We start from the raw sequence: 22145 nt of genomic DNA, 5'->3' as shown, positions 1-22145 counted from the left end.
TTTTCACTGCTTTTTTAGCAAAAGCAGTTATTGGGGTAGGCCCGAACCGGCCAAGGTCCAAGGTCACGGTTCAACCAGTCGAACCTGCTGGCCCAGTCAGGTTTTCTAAACATTGCTTGAGAGGGTATTTATTGCGATTTTTATATTTTTAATTTACAAACAAATAAACCATGTGTGAGAAAGGAGAGGTCCATGTGAGCATTGAAGTAAGGACTCCTGCCCTCACTCTTTATGTATATGATTTTCTTTTACCATTCACTTACAGGGCAGATGAGAGTGTAGGTACATAGTGGTCACTCAGACCATCAGAGCACAGAGGGTATCGAATCAACACCGCATGAATGCCTGCAATGAGTCCATAACTCATCGCACGTTTGTGATGAGCTCATAGCTCATCGCATGTTTGTGGCAAACTCGTACTCAAAACAGGTTGCGATGAAATATGACCCGCGTAAACCTGCGATGAGCTTTAGACATGCATAGACTTGCGATAAGTTTCGGACACATGCGGGCTTGCGATGAGCTTTGGACACGTGTGATCCCACGATGAGCCTTGGACACGCACGGGTCTGTGATGGGCTTCAAAGCTATTTTAGAACCGCAACAAGCATAGAACTACAACGGACCAGAAATAAATGTCAGAAACACGTGTCTTTAATTTACGCGTGTGACGGAATGCTCCGTGGGCTTAATAAGGGCATACCAGCTAAATAACGACGTCATTCATGCCACGTCGGTTAAAAGGGTCACGAAAGGAAGTAGCACACGTGGATTATGAGAATCCTCAGACAAAAGGAAAGTTTGTCCTTGAGATATCTTGTAAGACGTGGCGAAACCCTAGCAGTGCTCCCTGACAACTAACAACAAATCCAATATTCTCTTTCCTAGTGGGAATCAAATGCTTTTGGCTCCTTCCTTTCGGGACCTCGAGATCTCTCCCTATAAATAGAGGTCCACCTTGTAATCATCTTATCATTCTATCATTCTCATTTGCCCTAGCCTTCAGCCTACCTCCTGCACCTGGTCTTCCTTCGTCCTTCAAGGAGACCCCCGTATGTAGCCTCACCACACTTACAGAGAGTGTTTGCTGAAGTAGGATTCTAACATCACATATTTAATAACACCGAATATTACCATGCATGTTGACCATATAATACAATGGAGAAAGTGATTTGGGATAAAGAGTGATCTTCAAGTTTTACAAATCAGATGTTGCATGGCTTCTGGTTTCCAATTGTGGGGGTAATGGAGAAGTGCTTGTTTCTTTTAATGTGTTTTGTTAAACAAGTAACTTGGTTTATCAGACAAATCTTATTTGAAATGTTCCCATATAAAATAACTCTTACCTGTCTTACCAGGATTATGTTAAACGACAAACTCGTTTTGTCTCACGTCAACCGGCAAGGGTCATTACATCCACCGTTGAAGCTGTTGCAGAATCCATGGGTCTCAAGGTCCATTCGCGTAACTACAAGGTAAACCCTCTAGCAGTTACTTCTAGAGAAGCCAATTCTTTGAGTGAAAATGCATTTAGATGGCCTTGTGCAGTATAACTTCCATTAAGTGAACCTGTTGGGAAATGAGCCAGAAGATAATGGTTTATAGTTTATTGAATGTTGAAGGCTTGAATGTTTGTTACTATGAGGTTTATCTTTATGTACAAAATTATATTATCTTGTTAAATGGACAAAAGAAATTTTAAATCTTCTAAAATATCTATATTGAGTCTATTTTCTAGAATTTTTAATTTCTCTTTGTATGTGGAAGAATTGTAACTCTAAAGAGAACCACAACCAGCCCCTTCATCCCTTCTCTCATTATCCAGTTTTGACCTTAAATACTGTGATTCTGTGAAACAAACCTGATTAGTCAATAACTAATTGTGATTGGACTTGTTAATACCTGGATATTGTTGTGCTTGAGCTATTTTTTCCACCTAAAACAAGAAAGAAGGTTGAGGTACCCTATTTGGAATTCTGTTTGGGAGTTATGTTTCACAACTTGATAGAATGTTGGAGGATTCTGTTTCAACTCAGTGATGTCTGAATTAACTTTGATTAGATATATAGACAAAATTGGCTGCATCAAGAAAACTCAATTTCAAGAAACTAGGATGAATTCCGAGAATCAATATCTAACATATTTTTAAGTATTTTGAGAACTTTGATATTTCTTTTACTTTTTAATAATATTTTGAAATTTCAACCATATTTGGCTGGCTCGTAAGAAACTATTTAATTTCAATTTTTTTTCTAGTTTAGGATTTTGTTTGATTTTAATCATTATTGTAGTTAAAATACTGACTTGACACTTTTGGTGTGCTGAGTCTTGGATATAGTGTTTCTAATTTTTCATTAGGAGTTTGATCTATCATCAAATGTTCATGTGTTGTGAAAACCAAAGAGGGGAGGTGTTTATTGCAGTCACTTTGCAATACCTACTACTTTACGGCCAAAAATCCTTGAACTTTCCAAGTGTTATTTAATTATTAGTGTTAGAGCCATTTGTAGAGGGGTAGTATAGTCAATTTACATTGTTTTATATGCTTGATGTAGCTACAAGTAGATCCTAAGTTAAGTGATGTGTCCCACACTTAAGTGGGGGATAATAGTCATTTTCATTGTGCATTGTTTTAGAAAACTATAAATAAAACTGGTCAACTAGAGAGAGAACTCTCAAGTTCGAACCAGACCACCTTTTCTCTTCTCCTCTCCTCTTCTCTTCTCTTTCTTCTACTCTTTCACCATTACTTCTCTCTCCTTATTATTTTGAACCTAAGAGCATCAAAGGTCTGAACTTTAGCATGGTATCAGAGCCAATATAATCAGTTCAGATCAACCTAGTTTTTCTTCTTTTCGGTGCCCATCCTCTTATGTTTTTGCAGGTTTCTCAGTGGTCGATAGGAGTTTCACAGAAGGGCTGAAAAGAAGTGATTGTTTTTTTTTTTTTTTGTTTTGGAGGTTTTCATGCCTCCAATGGGGGGTGTTGTGGCTGTTTTGTGTGGTTGGTAGAAAACCCTCTATTTGATGGTTTGAAGAGGGCTGATTTCAGTGGTGTAGTTGACTAACAGTGCACGTCTGGTTTGTGGGGGCTCAAATAGGTAGGTTGCATGGGTGTTGGAGTGAGGAATAAGTTTTGATGTATTGCAGGACATAGTACTATATATGTGAGGTCTATTCTGGTGGTTTAGGGTGCTGAAAGTGGAAGACAGCACTGGTGTTGTTGCTGAAAGTGGTGAACAACAGTGAGTGTTGTTGCTGAACAACAGTCATTGGTGTGTAGCAGGGTGACTAGTTAGTGAGGTGGAGTGGTAGATTAGTGATCCTTTTTTTTTTAGCAGCTATGGGAGGCAACAATGAATGCAAGCCTAGTGTAATGGTTCCCCTTGATTACTTGAATGTGCAGATGATTTCTATCAAACTGAATGGTGAGAATTATGTGCCTTGTGCTAAATCTGTTGAAGTTTTTCTAAAAGCTAAGGTGAAGCATGTGAAGGAAGATAAACCCTAAACTAATTCTTAGGGGGTCGATGAGTGGAAGCAAGAGGATGGACAAATTATGACATGGTTATGGAATAGTATGGAACCCAAGATCAGTGTGAACTTTATGTTCTTAGGTACAACCAAGGAGGTTTGGGGTCATGCAAAGAAGCTTTATTCAGGACAAGACAACACTACTAGGGTTTACCAACTGTACCAAGTGTAATTTAATCTGCAACAGGGTAATCAAAGTCTTGAGGAATATTATGCTAATATGAGAATTTGCATAATGAGTTCAATGTGTATCATCCACTTACATTTGATGTCAAAATTCAGCAACAATAGAGAGAGTAGTTGGATGTAACCAGATTTTTAGTAGGGTTGAAGTCTGAATATGAACTAGGGAGAGCATAGATACTAGGTGGGTCTGCCCTTCCCTCTCTTTAAGAGGTGTTTGCCTTTCTCCGGAGGATCTCTGTTGGACCTACGGAGAACTCCACTATATCAGATAGGTCTGCGTTTATAGTAACAAGAGGTGGAGGCTGTGGAGGTAGAGGAGGAGCTTGGGAAGTTTAGCTTGGTGGTGGACCCATGTACAATTGTGATGGTGGTCATATTGGAGGTCGAGATTCAGGGGGAGCCCGTGGTAGAGGACGTAGTAATGGTTAAAGGAGGTGTACACATTGTGGTATGGAGGGACATATTATCAACTTTTGTTATGATCTATACAGCCCACCTTCAACCTGGGCAAATCATGCAATGGCTACTGGTAGTGGTTCAAGACAGGAAACTCAGCAAACTGATCAGATACCCTCTATATCTACGGATGCCTCCAGAAAGGAGATGATGAGTGTCCCACGTGATGAGTATGAGCGGTTCATCCAGGCTACATCTCAGTAGAACACGACTACCCTTGCACACTCAGGTATGACTTGTTTGACATCCAAACCTTCCCATTGGATTATCGATTCTGGAGCTTCCGATCGTATGATTGGGACTCTAGGTGTGTTTTCCTCCCTTTCTCAGTCATCTATATCACTCTTTTACTCTTGCTAATGGTTCCACATCTTCCATATTTGGTGTTGGCAATGTTGGCATAGATTCCTTATCCTTGTCCCAGGTTTTGTATGTTCCCAAGTTTCCCTTTAACCTTATGTCTGTTAGTAAATTGACCAAGTCTCTTTAATTGTTCTATCACTTTTTACCCTTCTTGTGTTTTTTAGGATCTCAAGACGAGGATGAAGATTGGTGGAGGGCATGAAGCTGGTGGACTATATTATCTCCAGGGTTCCGGGTGTGTGTTTTGTCCATAATCTTGGTCATGGGATGGACGAATTAGATGCTCGATCCACTAAGGCTGCATTTGGAAACAATGTAAATAAGTATGATTGCAAATATGTAGAGTGTAAAATGGTTTATATAAATTGCAAAATTGGGTTAGTTTTGCACTGACAAATTTACCTTCTTACCAAACAGACTTTTAGCTATAATGGATGCAAAGATGAATTCCAATAAAGCATATGCTTTGATGTACTTTTACATCTTATTATCAATGTCAATATGCATTGGTCTATCATTTGTCAATGCATAAATGTAGTGTTGCCAAACACAGGCAAAAGTGAACCAAAGTGCAAATTTACTCTGAACCAGGATTTACACTCCATTTGCATTGTTTCCAAATGCAGCCTTAGTGTATCTTTCTTGGCTATTCCAGGACTCAGAAAGGGTATAAGTGTTATAACCCCAGTTCTCAGTGTTCTTTTGTGTGCCCTTATGTTACGTTCTTTGAGTGTGTTCCTTTTTTCTCCAAGTCGGATGTCTCTTCTCTTCCTCCACCTCCACTTCCTGTTCCCGTTGAGGACCCCATTCCTCTTGTTCCAGTTTGACCAAGTCTTCACCTCCAGTGCAGCTTCCTATTGGACGACCACCCATCCGGCAAGTGTATACGCATCGTCATGTACCAGCTCCTCCAGCTTCATCACTGTCGACAAGTTCGGAAGTTGTTCCCAACCCATCCCCACCCCCTATTTTTGATCTTGATCTCCCTATTGTTTTGCGAAAAGGTAAACACGGTTGCACTCTTCATCCCATTTCTAATTATGTTTCTGTATCTCACCTTTCTGCTTCCCATCGCCAGTTTGTTTCTATGTTATCCTCTGTTTTTGTTCCTAAGGATGTCCAAGAAGCCCTTACTTCTCCAAGGTGGCGCCAAGCAATGGAGGAAGAACTCTCGACTCTAACTCATAATAATACGTGGGACCTCACCACTCTTCCGCTTGGTAAGCACGTTGTAGGTTGTAAGTGGGTGTACATGTTAAGATTTTACCTGATGGGAGTGTTGAGAGATTGAAAGCTCGGTTGGTTGCCAAAGGTTATTCACAGATGTATGGTATAGATTACAAAGATACCTCCTCCCTAGTGGCCAAGATTGGCTCCATTCATATTTTGATCTACCTTGTTGTTATGTATGATTGGCCTTTGCTTCAGCTCGACATCAAGAATGCCTTTTTACATGGTGACCTCCTTGAGGAAGTGTATATGGAGCTACCACCAGGGTTTGTTGCTCAAGGGGAAGATGGTAAGGTGTGTAGACTTAAGAAGGCTATTTATGGGCTTAAATAGTCTCCCTGTGCACGGTTTGGCAGATTTAGTGAAGTGGTGAAGAAATTTTGCATGAAACTGTCAGGTCAACCATTCTGTATTTAGCTATGAGTCCAGTGTTGGAAAGATTTTATTGGTGGTATATGTAGATGATATTGTTATCACTAGCAGTGACAGGTTAGGAATTGATAGGTTGAAGACTTTCTTGCATGATCACTTCCAGACAAAGGTCCTTGGCAAATTAAGATACTTCTTAGGGATAGAGGTAGCGAGGTCCAAGCATGGTATTAATTTGTGTCAGAGGAAATGTGTTTTTGATTTGTTGGAGGAGACAGGGTGTTAGGTGCCAAACCAACTGAAACACCCATGGAACCGAATGGAAAGTTGAGTAGTGATGCAGGTGAGGAGTTTGAAGATCCTGGAAGGTATAGGAGGTTGGTAGGTAAGTTGAACTACCTAACCATCACTCATCCTAATATTTCATTTGCAGATAGTGTAGTGAGTCAGTTTATGCAAAATGCTCGAATCCCACATTGGGATGCAGTTCTAAGGATTGTGCAGTACTTGAAGGGAGCTCTAGGTCGTGGCTTGTTATATAAAAGTGGAGGAAATCTTGAGATAGAGGGATACAGTGATGCTGACTGGGCTGTTTCCATATCTGGTAGAAGGTCCACTATAGGGTATTGTACATTTCTCAGGGGCAATTTGGTGACATGGACGAGTAAGAAGTAGACAGTGGTAGCAAGAAGCAGTGCATAAGCTGAATATAGGGCCATGGCACACACAACATGTGAACTAGTGTGGTTGAAGCATCTCTTAGAGGAAATGGGGTACTTGATTAACACTCCTATGAAGCTGTATTGTGATAACCAAGTTGTGGTTCATATTTCTTCTAATCCTGTGTTTCATGAAAGAACAAAGCATATAGAAGTTGATTGCCACTTTGTAAGAGAGAAGGTGCTTAGTGGAGTGATAAGTATAACATATGTGAACACAGGAATTCAATGGGCAGACTTGTTTACCAAAGGTTGAGTCGGGGAAGAGTGGATTACATATGCAACAAGCTGGAACTATATTACATACTCACCAGCTTGAGGGGGAGTGTTAGAGTCGGCTATAGAGGGGTTGTATAGTCAATTTACATTGTTTTATATGCTTGATGTAGTTACAAATAGATCCTAAATTAAGTGATGTGTCCCACACTTAAGTGGGGGCACAATAGTCATTGTGCATTGTTTTAGAAAACTATAAATAAAACTGGTCGACCTGAGAGATAACTCTCAAGTTCGAACCAGACCTTCTTTTCTCCTCTTCTCCTCTTCTCTTCTCTTTTCTTTCTTCTACTCTTTCACCATTATTTCTCTCTCCTTATTATTTCGAACCTAAGAACATCACAGGTCTGAACTTTATCAATTACCAATAATAGGCTGTTAAATGGACCCACTATCAAATACAGTAAAGGACGAAATTTAGTAATCTTCTAATTATGCTCCATTTTGTGTATAAATCTATGAGCTAATTGAAAAGAAGTGGTTCAGAAAAACTGATTGGTTTTTCTTGATGGACATGTGATGCATAAGCATTATGGCCATGGTCCTCAATCTAGAAGTGTCTAGCCACCACCATCTATGCAAACTTGATATGATAATTTTTTTACGGAAAACAACACAAAAACATGCATGTATTGAATATAGTTTGCACGCTTGAGGTTCACATTCTAAGGTGATAATTTTAAGTGGAAATATCTTGAGGTTCACACACACACACACTCTCTCTCTCTCTCTCTCTCTCTCTCTTTATTATATATATATATATATATATATATAAGGGAGAAAGATTATTCTTCTTGTAGAAATAAACTAACCTTGTTGAAGTAATGAAGTAATGTTTAGTTAGGATCATGAAAGAGTTTGTGATAAAAAACAACAGAAAGAAAGTAATGGCTTTGATTGCCACTATAGCAACCACCATAGTATTTTTTTTATTTCCTGGTTAAGACAAATAAACAAAAAGAGTGCAGATTTTTCAGCTACTCAACTTTAACCTTACTATTTGAGAATAGGGCTTCAATCAAAATTAGGAGGTCATAAATATTTTTTGCTCAAATCATACGTTTCAGTTAGATGCAAGACATAAATCATAATTTGTGAGGAAAAACATATAGTTCCATCCAAAGATTTCATCTACTGGGCTAGCAAGTTTAAATATATGTTGTTATTGGCAGATTGTAAAATTATAAGACTTAAAATGAAAGTGGACAAGATATATTATGGTGGATAGAGACATTTCATTTGTCCTATCTGTTTAAATGTTGCTCCAATTAAGTAGTGTACCTAGTATGCCATCTTCTGCAAAAAGATGAGATAGGCAGGGGTGTTAGGATTATCCGATTAGGACATGCATGCCATGAATGAGACCATCAAATGGTGGTTAATCTGCATCTGTGCCGCATGCATTGCTAAGTCATCTGTTCCTTAATGGTGCTCAGATTTGGCTGTTATCAACTATGATGCCTGGATATCTATACAAGGGTGTCATATCATGTCGGGTACTTCAAATTTAAGTCTAGGTTCTGCATCCCACACCACACCTTGTACAGCCACCATATCTGGGTAACATAGGTGGTTTTCAAGTGAGCTGATTTCTGCTTGTTTGACTATGAATACTTTGCTATGACTTTGTCTCTAATGCAGTACTCTGTTAATCTTTCTGCAGATGAGACTTGAAGGAATATCTGCAAATAAGGCTGGGCAGTTTGCTGTTGCCCTAGAGGTGTCTTCCTATTTCTAATAGTTGCATTTCTCTCAAGTGAAGGCACCTCTTTTCTAATGGAGCTTTGGTGCTTCATTTTCAGGTTTTTGAAGTTGCTCCTTCTCTTTTCATGGTTGATGTACGAAAGGCTTCTGGTGATACTCTTGAATATCACAAGGTTATATTGCATTTCTTTTTCTTGTGAATATCCAATACTGTCCTTTTGAACTTGCCTTCTCTAAAATTCTCAGGTCTGGTTGAAACTGAACAGATATTGAAATTGCTAAACCAAGAAACACACTCAATTTATTCTGCCACAGTTCATTTGTCGCATGGCTGATGCAAACTTATGAGTATAGACCATTCATTCATTCAGTCAGGACCGTTTAGATGAAGCATAGGCTAAATATGACATATCATTTAAAGTTGTAGAACTTTTTTCTCAGATGTCAAGGCAAATGTTTGATGCATTGAACGTTAGGCCATCATCATCATCATCGTCATCATCATCCAAACCTTATCCCAACTATATGGGAATGGGTAAATGTTAGGCCACCTGATTTGAACAATTTATTGTTATTGCCCATCATGAAGCTATCAGATGCTCTGATTGTTAATTCTATTTGGCCATATAATGTTTTATTGTGTGGTTCAAACAGTAGCAGTTTCCCACTAAATAAGACACATTCTTATGTTTATCTCCTGCTAACGGTAGCTCTCCTTCGATCTATATATTTGCAGTTCTACAAAACCTTCTGTAGTAAACTCGAGCATATCATCTGGAAACCAACTGAAGGTACTGCAAAATCAGGTATGCTTAGACCGATGACTTGCTGATCCAGTTCGATGGGTGTGATGCATATCATTGAGCAGATGGACTTGACAAGTCTTTCCCCAGGGCTTGATACTCCGTCATTACCAGAGAAGTCTTGGCAACTATCTTACTGTCTATATTTCTTGTATGGCTTGTAAATTAGAATCTTTGTATTAGGAGTTGGGTCTGGATAGGCCCATGGTATAAAGGTATCCAAATAGGTATCCAAATTATTAGATAAACCACGTAAGGGCAGTCTTATCAAATGTATAATTCTGACTTCTGAGTAAAAGTGAATCATGAATGAAAGTCTTTCACCTTGTCTCTTGCTTATTTTTTAGTTCTTTCAACCGTTAAGATGCACCGGTGCAATTGGAGGTAAAGATATTGCTTAACAAGATTCAAAACAGTTGGTGGTTGAAGACTTGAAAGATTATAAGTTACCAGAGGGGCACGTTGTCTAACCTGTGCTCCAAATATATAGAAGCCTGGTTGCAAGGTCATGTGGCCTAAACTCCAGTGAAACTTGCATGCGGACATTGCGGTGTTCAAACCTTGGACAGTTACAGTGGCAACATTGTCAATGGCAGTGTATCTACCTTTTCTTTCGCCACTATAGCAAGTATCTCTTGTGATACCTTTTTCTGGTGAAACCTGTTTAGGCTTTAGAAGCTGCTATACGCCAGGCCCAGGGGAATTTGGACCATGGTGAGAATGAGATTTCTTTCTTTCAAAATTTACCAATCAGTACTTCAGTAGTAATTGGATAATCTATTCGAGGCACAGATAGTTCGATTGCATGTTTAGAACCCTAGGCCTGCTTGGATGGCTTTAACTTGTGCTCCTAAAGGTAAAGGAAAATGACAATTGGCATGATCACTTCATTTCAGGTGTCCAATTAAACTGTAAAATTTATCAGATATATGTTTGGAGCATATGGCCTCTTCCTAGTATGGTAAAATCCAGGCATGCCATCAATGTATGGATTGCAAAAACAGTTTGGAGGTTAAAAGAAGCCTAGCTAGCTAACTTTCGATCAGGATTCAAAGTATTGGCATCACGAGGAATTTTCGTAAGATAGTTTATACACTGGGATAGGTTTTAGAAACACTAAAATACGGTGGAATAATTAAGAATTTAAGATATGCATGAAAATGGTCGGAGAAACCCACATAAATCTTTCAAATTAATACATCAACATAAAGACTACAGCCATTACTTTAATGGCTATAAATATAAGACATACTTTAATGCATTGCGACCAAAATACCAAACATGAAGCAATTGTAATTTACATTTGTATGCAAAATGCAACACAAAATTTTATTTTTAAGTCAGTTATTTAAGGTTGGCAGAAGGGTTTTAGTCAAAACAGGATCATTAAATCTTCTGACACTGTTTTAGTCAGAAGGGTTTAGTCAAAACAGGATCATTAAATCTTCTGATACTGTTTTAGTCAGAAGGGTTTAGTCAAAACAGGATTAGGGTTTTTAGATGCTTGTGTTACACACGTTTTCTACTTTCTTCCATAAGTCGCTTCTAATTGTGCATGCAAAATGAATTTTTTTTTTTAAAGAACTTGTGCGCTAATGGTGATGAAGATGGTAATTATGTTAATTACAGGTCATTTTAGCACATCCCCACTCTCAGCTTTGTGATGAAAACTCACAAACCAAGAGTTATAAATTTCACATTGAAGCGAATACCTGGAAAACACGATTTTTGACAAATGGAGACAGCACAGCCCAGAGATAAACGATCTTCATAATGTTTCTCTCGCAGAGAGGAGGGCCTAATACCTATAGATTTTTTAAGCCTCAGATCCCCATTTTCATTTTTCTTCTATTTGGGCTTCTACTGAATACTCATGCCTTGTCCCACTTATATCTACATATAAATAAAGAAAAGAAATAAATAAAGAAAACACAAAAAAATACTTAGTGTGTGTATGTATGTATATATTTGAGTTCATAGATATGCTTTTTTTACCAAAAAACAAAAGGAACTCATGGATATGACAATTAAACATACAGCTATTGCTTTTAAGTAGGAATTTTCTTTTCAATTTTATATAGGATAGAAGATACAAATGCTTGTTTGAATATATACAAGCACACATTATTTGTTCTCTTATTACTTCATTTTTCTTCTATTGTAAATAAGGAGATACAATAAATTTATAATGCTTCACATGTAGTTTATCGCCTGATCATCTTTTACATTGTAATTATTTATTTCTAAAATTCAATTTCTCCTGTGGGTTTTTGGTAAATTATAGAAGAAAATGCAAATAAGGCTGTGTTTATTTGTTTCTCCACAAAATGGACAGTGGAATTTTCAGAATAAATTATTTCTTGACGATTTTAATAAAATTTTAAGATGGCTGCCCCTCCGGTTGAATTTAAGTTCGGGGTTAAGAAAAATAAGGCATTATTTCCGCCCATTTTACAGTGAAAACTTTTGTTTTTGGCCCCTTGTAATTTGTTTTGAAGTAAATAGCAGGAAAAAAGTTTTCACTGAAAAAGGAGGAAAAATAACATTTAATCCCAAAAAATTCCATCCACTGTTTCAACAGAGCCTGAGGATAAATTATTATTTTCTTTTCACATCTTCTCGTTGGCCGAAAGTCTTAGGTATAAGATTGTTATAATTAACATTAATAGGAATAGAATATATGAAAAGGCTGACATCATAACTTCTAAGCTGAGGTGAATGCACATAGAGCACTCATGTAGGAGCAATAAATATGGTTAATATAACAACTTTGTAGCAACATTAGCGAAGCTAAAAATGTATCTCAGAAAACACCCTCAGCTATATATTAGTGTAATAATAAAAGCAGTATTTAATTATAATAATTCTAAAAATGGTTGGCATAGGGACCGCAGTGATTATGGTGCGATTTTTACATTTCTGGACATCTTCTGGGAGTGGAGCGATCTTATTAATGTACTCGATTTGTTTGACACCCATCTGCTCTTCGAGTTTTGAAACAAACACAACATAGCGTGGACTTAAAAATATTGTGTGAATTTCACCTCAGCCTTAACACAGTATAGATAAAACGGGGATTTATCTCCTTGAACAAAAATTCTAAAACAAAGAAGTTCAATTAAATGCCAAACTACTCATGTGATATGTGATGCCTGTCTTGTATAAACATTACGTTTAAATTGCATTCATTGCATCTTTCAAACACATCATGTCTGTCCTGCTAGATGTTTGCCAGTTTCGAGTAAGGTCTCAGAATCTCGTCCTCTTCATTCTCTTTAGGACCTTACACCTCAGATTCTCATGTAACCCCTCAAAATCAAATCACATCATGTTTCAGAGAGAGAGAGAAAGAGTTCTCGTTTCAAAAGGTTGCAGACTTTTGCTCTGAAATGTAGAAACATATGTTGTATGCATCATGTCTCAGCACATAGAGAGAGAGAGAGAGAGAGAGAGAGAGAGAGAGATTTCAATGACCTATAACAACCCCCCCCCCCCTGCTTGTGCTTGGGATTTCTATCTAAATCCAAAAGAAGGAAAATAGGAAAATTGCTAATCATTTACCATATGGACATCCACGTACCACAAATGCATACATAGATATCAGGGCTGGAAGAGCTTATTTCCGCATCTGCATTTCCAGGAGAGAAGATAATAGCTGCCATCTTCTCCTTGAGAAGAAGACTTGAAACTCCTCTGGTGAGGAGGGATAACCAAAGTAGCCATGCAGGGACTACAACTCAAGCACTTGTTAACACAGCGAGGAGGTCTTGAACCCAACACTAGTTTTCTTTGCTTCAAGCTCTCATCGTTACTTGAGAGTTCCAGCCCAGCTGCCAAACACACAAAGAGAAGGGAAAGACAAGAATGAGATCTGAAAGGAAAACTCGTGTGGAATAATGAAGAATCCTATTCCTGTCTTAAAATACCAGTCTTATCAAGCTCAAAACACAAAATACAAAAAAGGACCCAATGTGGAGTTCCGTGTGTCCTGAGAAACAGGAGACCTACAGAAGTCTGAACTGTTCTGGGATTGTGGCTTTTACCTGGTTTGGAGGGTAGAGAAGTGACAGAAAATATAAGAATTAACACAGCAATTCTAAGCCCATTCGAGTAGATGCTTGATGAAGCCATAAGTCTTATGTTTGACGCTTTGAAAACAGCAGATATAGAATTGGAAAGGAATGAAGTGAAAGGGGCTTATCAAGACTTTAAAAAGGATTGGGTGCTTCATGCTTGAGAGGCAAGCAAGTTGATGAGAGATACTGGGGCATGGTTGAGAGCTGTTACCTGTAGAAGAGACATTTCTCTGATTGGTATTTCTCCTTCTCCAATTAAATGCATCTCAGTTTGGGGCCGGTGCCCAATAGAAAAATATATTTTCCAGGTCATTTTTGGGAAACTGTTGCACCTGACTTTAGGTATTTAGTGAGGTGTGACTGAGCTGAGAGTCTTGATTTCTTTGCCTGCTGACTTGACCACCCATTGGCCTCAGTTGCCTAATGACCAAACTCTCCTCCATTGCGTTTACCCATGAAAAAGAAAAAAAAAAAACTCCCAAAACTTTTCTTATGAAGTAAGCCTTATTTCTGTCCAGAAATAAGAATTTCATGTCAAAACTACACGTTTTGAATTTCTGGTTGCATGGGATTATGGGTATGGTTTCATCAGTCATCACACAAATCAATAAAGAAGAAATGAAGAGAATCACCTCCCTAGCATCTAGATTCGCTCTGATATTACCCCATTTTTTTTCTTTTCTACTTGATTAAGGCATGCAACTCTCACAACAGGAGTATGGGCAGCACGGACCAGAGGGGACAGGAGTGCAGTTTTCCCAACAGTACCCCATCTTTGCCAAAACATGGGCATAACTGTTTCTTAGAACCATGCGATGACTAGCGGATCTAAATATGCTTTAAAGACACTAATCTGCTTAAAAAAAAAATTCCCCTTTTAAGCACGGGGATAACCAAGTCATTTGCAGAATTTTGCCAGTCTCTCTCTCTCTCAGGGTCTCAGGCGTTCAGACTTCAGAGAGAGCAACGTGTAAACACCACACTTGGATTTCTCGAGAACAATGAAGCAGTGTTGGGGGAAGGTTACAATCAGTAAATATTCCGGATTTTGAACAGTAACGTACTGTTTCGTTAGTTCCCTTTTGGACTTTTTGTACCGTTCCGGCCTTATTTCAAAAACAGGGAGTCACTGTTACTCTCGGGAACAACAGCAATTCCCTTTGATCTTCTCCACCATTTAAACCTCTTCTCATGTTTCCAACACCTGGTCTTTAATAAGTTGGTAGCTGAAAGATGTCTCCTTGTACGCGCAGAATATATAGAAATTTAAGAAGAGACGTGGTATACATGTGGTGGGTAGAACTATATTAGACATCAATCATCTGGGTCTCATCAACCTTTCCATTGTTTTCATTTCTTCCCAATTTTTTAATTGCTGTTCTTTCTAATCTCAGAGATTGATATAGAGAGTAGGTGATGAATCCTCACCAACCCCTCAGAGATGTCGTAACAATTCTTACCTTTTTTTTTTCCTTCTTTTGATTTGACACAGGTGAATGGTTGAATGTCAAATTGTCAATGGATGGTACATCTTAACCAAAAGGGTTGTACTTCATTTCTTCCACTGGAATTAAATCTTTAAACCTAATATTCCTAAATTATTATATTAATTAAGTTAATGGTAAAATGTTGAATTCTGGATTGACCTCAGTAAAAGAAGCTCATATCAAGTATTAACTGAAACTTGAATGACATTCTTAAAAAAAAAAAAAAAGTAAATTACAAAGACCCCCTCGTATTATGGGGTCTGTGACAAGGGGATAAACACCCTCTTGTTCTATGGTTGTGAGACAAAGACCCTCTTTTATTAGTCTTCGATTCAAAAAGGCTGTTACAATATTTTTTAATCTCTATATTACCCTTATAATAATTCGGACAACAAAATCATTGTTATCTTTCCTGATTTCACGATACACGAATAACAGCGCAGCAATCCTCTCTACCTCAGATTCCACTGGCAAGAGGGTGTCAAGGTTTGTTCTGAGGCTCTTGAATTTCCTCGCCCTTTACATTGTTTCCCTTCTACAGGTGAAAGTTGCAGAAGCCTTCGGTTGCGGCTCCAATAGCGGAAACTACAGAGGGTAAAAACTTGCTCGAGGGTGAGAAGAAAAAGGAACAGAGCCTTCCTTTTACCAACTCTTCTCATTTGCGGACAAGTATGATTGGGTTCTGATGATAGCGGGAAGCATAGGAGCTGTGGTTCATGGCTCCGTCATGCCTGTTTTCTTCCTTCTATTTGAAAGAGTAGCCAAGGTTTGATTCCCCCAAGATTTTCAAAATCCTCATTGCATCATTCTGGATACTTAATTTAAATTAAATTAAAATGGTATTCATTACTCGATCATTGTATTATTCTCATTTTTGTTAATTTTTTGGGTGAAATGCAGTATGCTCTGTATTTTGCTCAGTGGAGAGCCTGGCTAGTAGGAGGAATGAGAGAGGAAGAAGGAGAGTTAAGATGGTGAGGGTGAAGATGTAGAAGGGTTCTTCCAGGGTTGATAATGCATCGAAGTTGAAGAGCTTCTCGCTCCTTTTCTTCCATTTCTCAGAACCCATTAACTCCAAATAGATAACTCCAAAAACAGAAGATGCATATTTATGCAATCATATGTTTGAGAACTGGATGGTGGTAGAGACGACCAGACTTTCTGTGTTTTTACCTTCCTGCACATAATGGATCCTTTTTAAGTAATCAAGGTGCTGCCTGGGTTGGTTTGACTCCGATTAAAGACTTTTTTTGTAGAAGAACTATGCCAATCAGAATTCAGAAATCCGTGAATTTTGATGAAATACCGGTAATGTATCGTAAGATCGCATGTATATAGTATGCTTGTTCATCAGGGATTACCGTTCGAATAATTATTATAAGGATAGTATGGAGATTAAAAAATACTGTAACGGCGTTTTTGGACGGAAGGAATCTTTGTCTCACGATCATAATACGGGGGGTTTTGTCGCAAAACAAAATCCAGGGGGTCTTTATCACAAATACCATAGTACAGATTTATAATTTACCCCAAAAAATAAATAAAATTTGCATGTTTATTTATATAAAGAAAAAAAAAAGTATCAAAATTCTATTACAAGAAAAGAAAGGTTAAAAGAAAGTCGAGGCCAATTAAAAGATTAATCCCCATTTTGGTTGTATAGCACAAAATTTTCAGAAATGACCACACATTATTTGCTGTCAAAGAAATATATATATATTTTTTAATTCTTTCTTATTTCTTTTGTATGGTGGAAGAGTGAAAGAACTGAGTGAGTGCCCCCAAAAAGAAATCAATAAACCAGCATGATCCATTTGAAAAATACATGATTTTTTATACTAACTAAATGCCTTTTTATGTCTTTGTTTGAAAATAATTGTGATATTTACAAATTTTATATCAGCTTAAGAGATTTTATTTTCACCTTCTAAGTTGCATTACCAATTTTGGGTGCAAAAGGAGGCTCCGGGGGAAATGGCAAAACACTCACAACCCCAATAAAACCCTTGGATTGGAATCTCTTTTTTGAGAGTTTGGGGGGTACTAAAGATAAACAAAGAAAAGTAATCCTTGGATCTCGAGGGGAAAAAAGATTCTAATCCAAGAGGAAGAGGTAATGAGATCTACAGTTAAAACTGGGAGCGGGGATATGGACCCATCAGTCAGTGAGTGATGTCAGGGACCGAAGAAGGACCAAACCTAACGTGAAAATGCTCAGTGACTGATGTGATGTTTTAGTGGGACAATGACGTCAAAGGAGGGAGAGCAGTTAAAGCAGTAAGTGATCGTATGTTACGGTGGATTGGGTGGTGGAAAGACAAGTCTTATCATCTAACTTTAACGTGCGTACTCTTTAGACAGGAGGACACATTTGACAGGCGATGATGAACAGTCGACCAGCTGCTTGTAGAAATTTCAAAGAGTGAAAGAGAGAGACCTCCCCTTCCTCCCACTTTAATTGATTTGACGTTATTATAGTACTTACCTGCCAAGCCCTTCTCTTTCAGCCCACGAGCTGCTGTGTTTTGACGGACGTTTTTGTATGATTCTACATTTTGTTTCCTTTCTTAAGTATTTCTTTCCTTTTGGGTATCTGTAACTGCAACTGCAACGGCAACTGCAAACAGTGAACTGAATGCTTGCAGCGATAAATCCACAATCCAATCTCTTGTGCTAAACAGAAAATGGAATACATGCGCATCACTCTTCAATATGGATCTATGTTGATTTTCTCCACATCTCTCTCTCCCACTTTCTCTGACAGATGGGATGATAGAGGAAAAGTTCAATCAGAACTCCAATAAAGATTTAAAATTACAAAATTGATGGTTATTCCAACAGTCATCTAATCATGCTGTCTTCTGCTATAGGCCTCATTTAGAGGGACCCATCCAACTTTTCTCCAATAATACAATAGATTTAAAGTTATGAGGATCCAGAATGCAACCAGAGGCCCGTACCGCCAGGCCAAGACTGTCCCAAATGGGTAGAAAACTAGCACAAGGCCAATCAAGCATCCTTTTTTTACACGTCAAGAACCCATAAACCTTAAATTACCATCAATTTGCTCATACATACTTTGTACCTGGAACGGTGGAACCTCTCCTACAAGAGTTACAAAGCATTGAATAAAGAAGAGATCAAGATCATTGCGGTTGGGACGCTTATTACTAAACATCCTTGATTAGTATTCTTCCATCCTTACGGCTACGGGCTACACCTGTTGTCTACAGTCTACACAAATAAATGTACAAGCTTGCTGGCCTTGAATCTTTTATCTCGGAGCCCTGTTTTGTGTTTTCTTTCATTGTATCTGTTTTTGTGTGTGTGTGGGTGGGGAGGAATCTATTTTTTATTTTTTATTTACCCAATTGAGTAGACAACCAATTGCATGCATTGCAGTTGCAGAGCTTTGTGCAATCAGACAGGGACTCATCATAGCAAAAGAATTTGGGTGCTATGCTACAACTTATTATTGAATCTGATTCTCTAATTGCCCATGAATGCCACCAAGAAGCAGCAAAGCCACAAGTGGAGGCTTCAGGTCTGGAGTCAATTGGCTAACTATGCATGGTCTCAGTCTCACTCAACAGATGGAGAGTTTTGTATGCCCAAAGAGCAGAGCTAATGCCTGTACCTAGAGAAAATTATGTGACTCTGCAGTATCTATCCAGATCCTACTAAAGATGTGTCAGTCAGACACAGACCCACAGTATAAACTACAATATAAAAATCTTTTTTTTTTAACCCCAAAGAAAACAAAGGAAACTTTATTTCTCCCCCATCTATTCTACATTTATACCTAACATTAATACATTTTCCTCCATATAGTATTCTTATTTGCAATACAACTACTGAATTTTCAGAAATTTCTCAAAGTTAATTGCCAGCTAGCTCACTTTCAATTTCATTTTCTCCTCTATAATTTAATTTCACCAATTTTCTTTAAGAATATTGTAGTATACAATACATTTTATGAGGAGTAGCATTTTTTTCAGAAAAGTATACTGCAGCCTATTGTAGAACTCTGAATTTCACTGCAGACCTACAGCAATTTAAAATGTGAAGCACCCCCACCCTAAAAACCAATATCCTCTCTGTATTGACCTCAATTCCAAGCTCACACCTATCCCAACTGATGTAGCTAAGAATTCTGACAGTGGGATGAACAGTCATTCTCCCTTTTTTTCTGTAAAGTCAATAAGAGATGGTTGTATAAAAATATATTTGTAAATTCCTTAAAACCCAACCAACATGTCTAGGCCCAATCAAGCTTGGCCTGATCCAACTTGAGCCCAAGCCCAACCCGAATTGTGTTGGGTTAAGGTCAGGATGGGCCAGGGCTGGTAAGCCTGGTTTGAACTTGGATTGGCCAGACCCGAGTCTTAAGTTTGCATCTTAAGATATGAGACATATTGACCCTCAACTTGACCCAGCTTATCCAAGTTGCACCCTACTTTAGATTTTTGTTTTTAAAAGCAACTTCTACCTAACACTCAAAACACTTTTTTTTTTTTTTGTCTCAATTGTATTTCCCACATCTCAGGAGCTCAAAAACAAAAACACAACCAAGCAGCCTAGGTTGTTTTGAAGCAAGTGTTTTACATGGTATCTTAGAAGTCAACAAGAACTACATTAATGCACATTGACTCTCTCAACAAATATTAACTACTCATGTTACTAGGTAACAAGGAATGTGATGATGCCTCCAATCAGATTGCAGAAACACATTTCTCCACTTACTGAGACACATTCCAAGAATTCATGTAATTATGAAATTGTCATTCCATGTGTTAACATCAGAAAAAGAAAACCCTTTGATGTAGGTGGGGATTCCACAATCTGATTGAATTAGAAAGGGGCTTTCCTGTTCCCAATTCCCATTGTTAAGTGGTAGCAGGTGAATCGATTACTCTGATAAGGCCATGTTTTCAAAAGAAAAAAAAAAATGCGGCTTGAGTTTAAAAATCCAGTCGCTCTTCATCCCTTCCCCTTGGCTCATCATCATGCATATATAATTGATACAATTAGGTTGCGTTTGGATTTGAGTGGTTTTATACTTGATGAGGCTGCCTTGGATTTATCAATTCCACACAATCACATCCCCGGATTCTGTCATTTGGACTGGACGCTCTTTTGGGCATTGTGGAATTCGGAGAAGCACAACGGCCAACAAAAAGCCGCCACAGTGGAATTTCTTTCTTTCATCACAACGGCCAACGAGTATCTGTAGGACCCTTTGGGATAATTTCATTCAGAATATTGGCAACAGATATGAACGATAGCTCTAACGTCACCATTATTACAAATTGTGATCAATCATCCAATACAAGTCATTATCAATAATCAATCCAAAGATGGATAATCTTTGAAAAGGAAATATATATCATCAGTTCATCCCCATCTTGGTCGGTTAATCACGTACCAGTGTTGCCAGAGTGCAATAAGTTTCTATTAACACACAGAACTATGAACTATCGTCACCCCTACTGATACCTTTTAGATACGGGCCTGTTTCGCTAGCTCCTCCATATCTCCTGATATATATCCTGATCAAGATGGGGTTGTTCTGATGAATAAAGCAAAAGCATATGGGAGAAGACTTGTAGGATCAAGCTAGTTCAAGAGTAACGTAACCACACGGTATATAGATAACAAAGAATTCAATGGCTCTCAGGTCGACAAATTAAGATGGATATTGGCTATAGTGGACTTGGTTACAACACAAGATGCATACTCTGATAGATAGCTTGATATCCAGACTCCAGTCAATGAGGTCTTTTTAACAAGGTGTGAAAAGCTTTAGAATTCTATAACCGAAGATGAGTTCAGGATTGAAGAAATCCGGTGCTTTAAGATGACATGTTTGGACTGCGTTTTCTCTACTTATGCTTCATAGATAGTGTTGTTTCTTTATTGCATCTTTTGATATTGTTTTATGAGTGAAATATGTTCACATCCTAATCGGATCTGTGGTCAAAAGCTTTAAAAAAAGCTGTTTGTGGAATTTATGTTTATTTATTGATAAGAGAGAGAGAGAGAGAGAGAGAGAGAGAGAGAGAGTTTGTTCAGCCCAAAGGCCGGATTCATTGGTTACTATATTTCCTCTGGATGCTAGTAAGAAGTCACCATTGCCATTTAGAAAAGCTAAAGAAGAGGATATCATTTCACCCAGAATAAAAAGAAGAGGATTTCACTTCACATACATAAATTGTATTGAATAATTGAAATTTCTTAGAACTTTTAAGCTTAGAAATGTACACGTTTAGATAAAGAAAGTCTAAACACATAAAAACAGGCTACTAAAGTCATCATCTATTGATCTTCATTTTGCTCTCCTTCATTAAGTCTATATCTTCTATCCAAGTTGGTGGTAAATTGTCAAGTTTCAGTATATCAGTCGTTACAACTTTGTCAAAGTTGCGTGTCAAGTTGCTTTTCTTGTCAACTCAGATAATAAAGATATAGAGTGTTCCTTGTGATTGTTGTATGTTTTTTATGAATTGTTGCATGTATACATAAATTTTATAATCTAGGTATTACATGTTTTATTTGCAATTTTTACCTATCTATGAAGTTTGACCAATTCAGCAATTGGGCATCCACTTATGTACTTAGGTTGCTTCAAACAATGTAATTATAGCCTTTCTAATGTCATCCAATATGTTCATTCTGATGTATGCATGAATGAGAAGTTTTAATACATGGGTTATGGTGACATTGTTTCAGTATTGAATTTTGTTGTGTCGTGTCATTTACATTATCAGAGTATGCTCCTCTTGTTGTGATGTTAATTTTCTTATTGCAGTCATTCCATGCATTATACCATAATTAATCTAAATCTAAGATATCCATGCTAATTGTTTTCATCAAAAATTAAGTTGCCTACAAATGATTGAATTATATTGTTAAAGATGATGGGTAATTGGCTAAAAAATACCAA

The 22145-nt window shown here is 37.9% G+C and overlaps 1 protein-coding gene and 1 long non-coding RNA gene across 5 annotated transcripts in view; both read left to right on the top strand.

The window, feature by feature from the left end:
• Positions 1-9978, top strand: part of LOC148842947 (CBL-interacting serine/threonine-protein kinase 24-like) — a 36638-nt gene extending 26660 nt beyond the window's left edge. For 2 of the 4 annotated variants that reach the window (XM_088958014.1, XM_088958015.1), the window contains exons 12-15: positions 1359-1475; positions 8796-8852; positions 8935-9009; positions 9573-9978. In XM_088958014.1, the coding sequence (XP_088814140.1) occupies positions 1359-1475; positions 8796-8852; positions 8935-9009; positions 9573-9668 (345 nt within the window). In that variant the 3' untranslated portion in view covers positions 9669-9978. The remainder of the gene's footprint in view (positions 1-1358; positions 1476-8795; positions 8853-8934; positions 9010-9572) is intronic. The other 2 variants (XM_088958016.1, XM_088958017.1) reach the window with 1 other exon arrangement.
• A 5623-nt stretch (positions 9979-15601) lies between these two features.
• LOC148842946 (uncharacterized) lies at positions 15602-16549 on the top strand. The gene is made up of 2 exons (XR_016103881.1): positions 15602-15968; positions 16103-16549. It is a non-coding gene; the product is annotated as an uncharacterized LOC148842946 (long non-coding RNA).
• Positions 16550-22145: the final 5596 nt, after the last annotated feature.

Source organism: Nelumbo lutea, chromosome 8 (assembly GCF_056320005.1).
Source record: "Nelumbo lutea isolate HS-2025 chromosome 8, American lotus-T2T, whole genome shotgun sequence".
In the NCBI taxonomy this organism is placed as follows: Eukaryota; Viridiplantae; Streptophyta; class Magnoliopsida; order Proteales; family Nelumbonaceae; genus Nelumbo; species Nelumbo lutea.
Note: the sequence above shows the minus strand (reverse complement) of the source record. Positions and strands in the feature narration are given on the sequence as shown.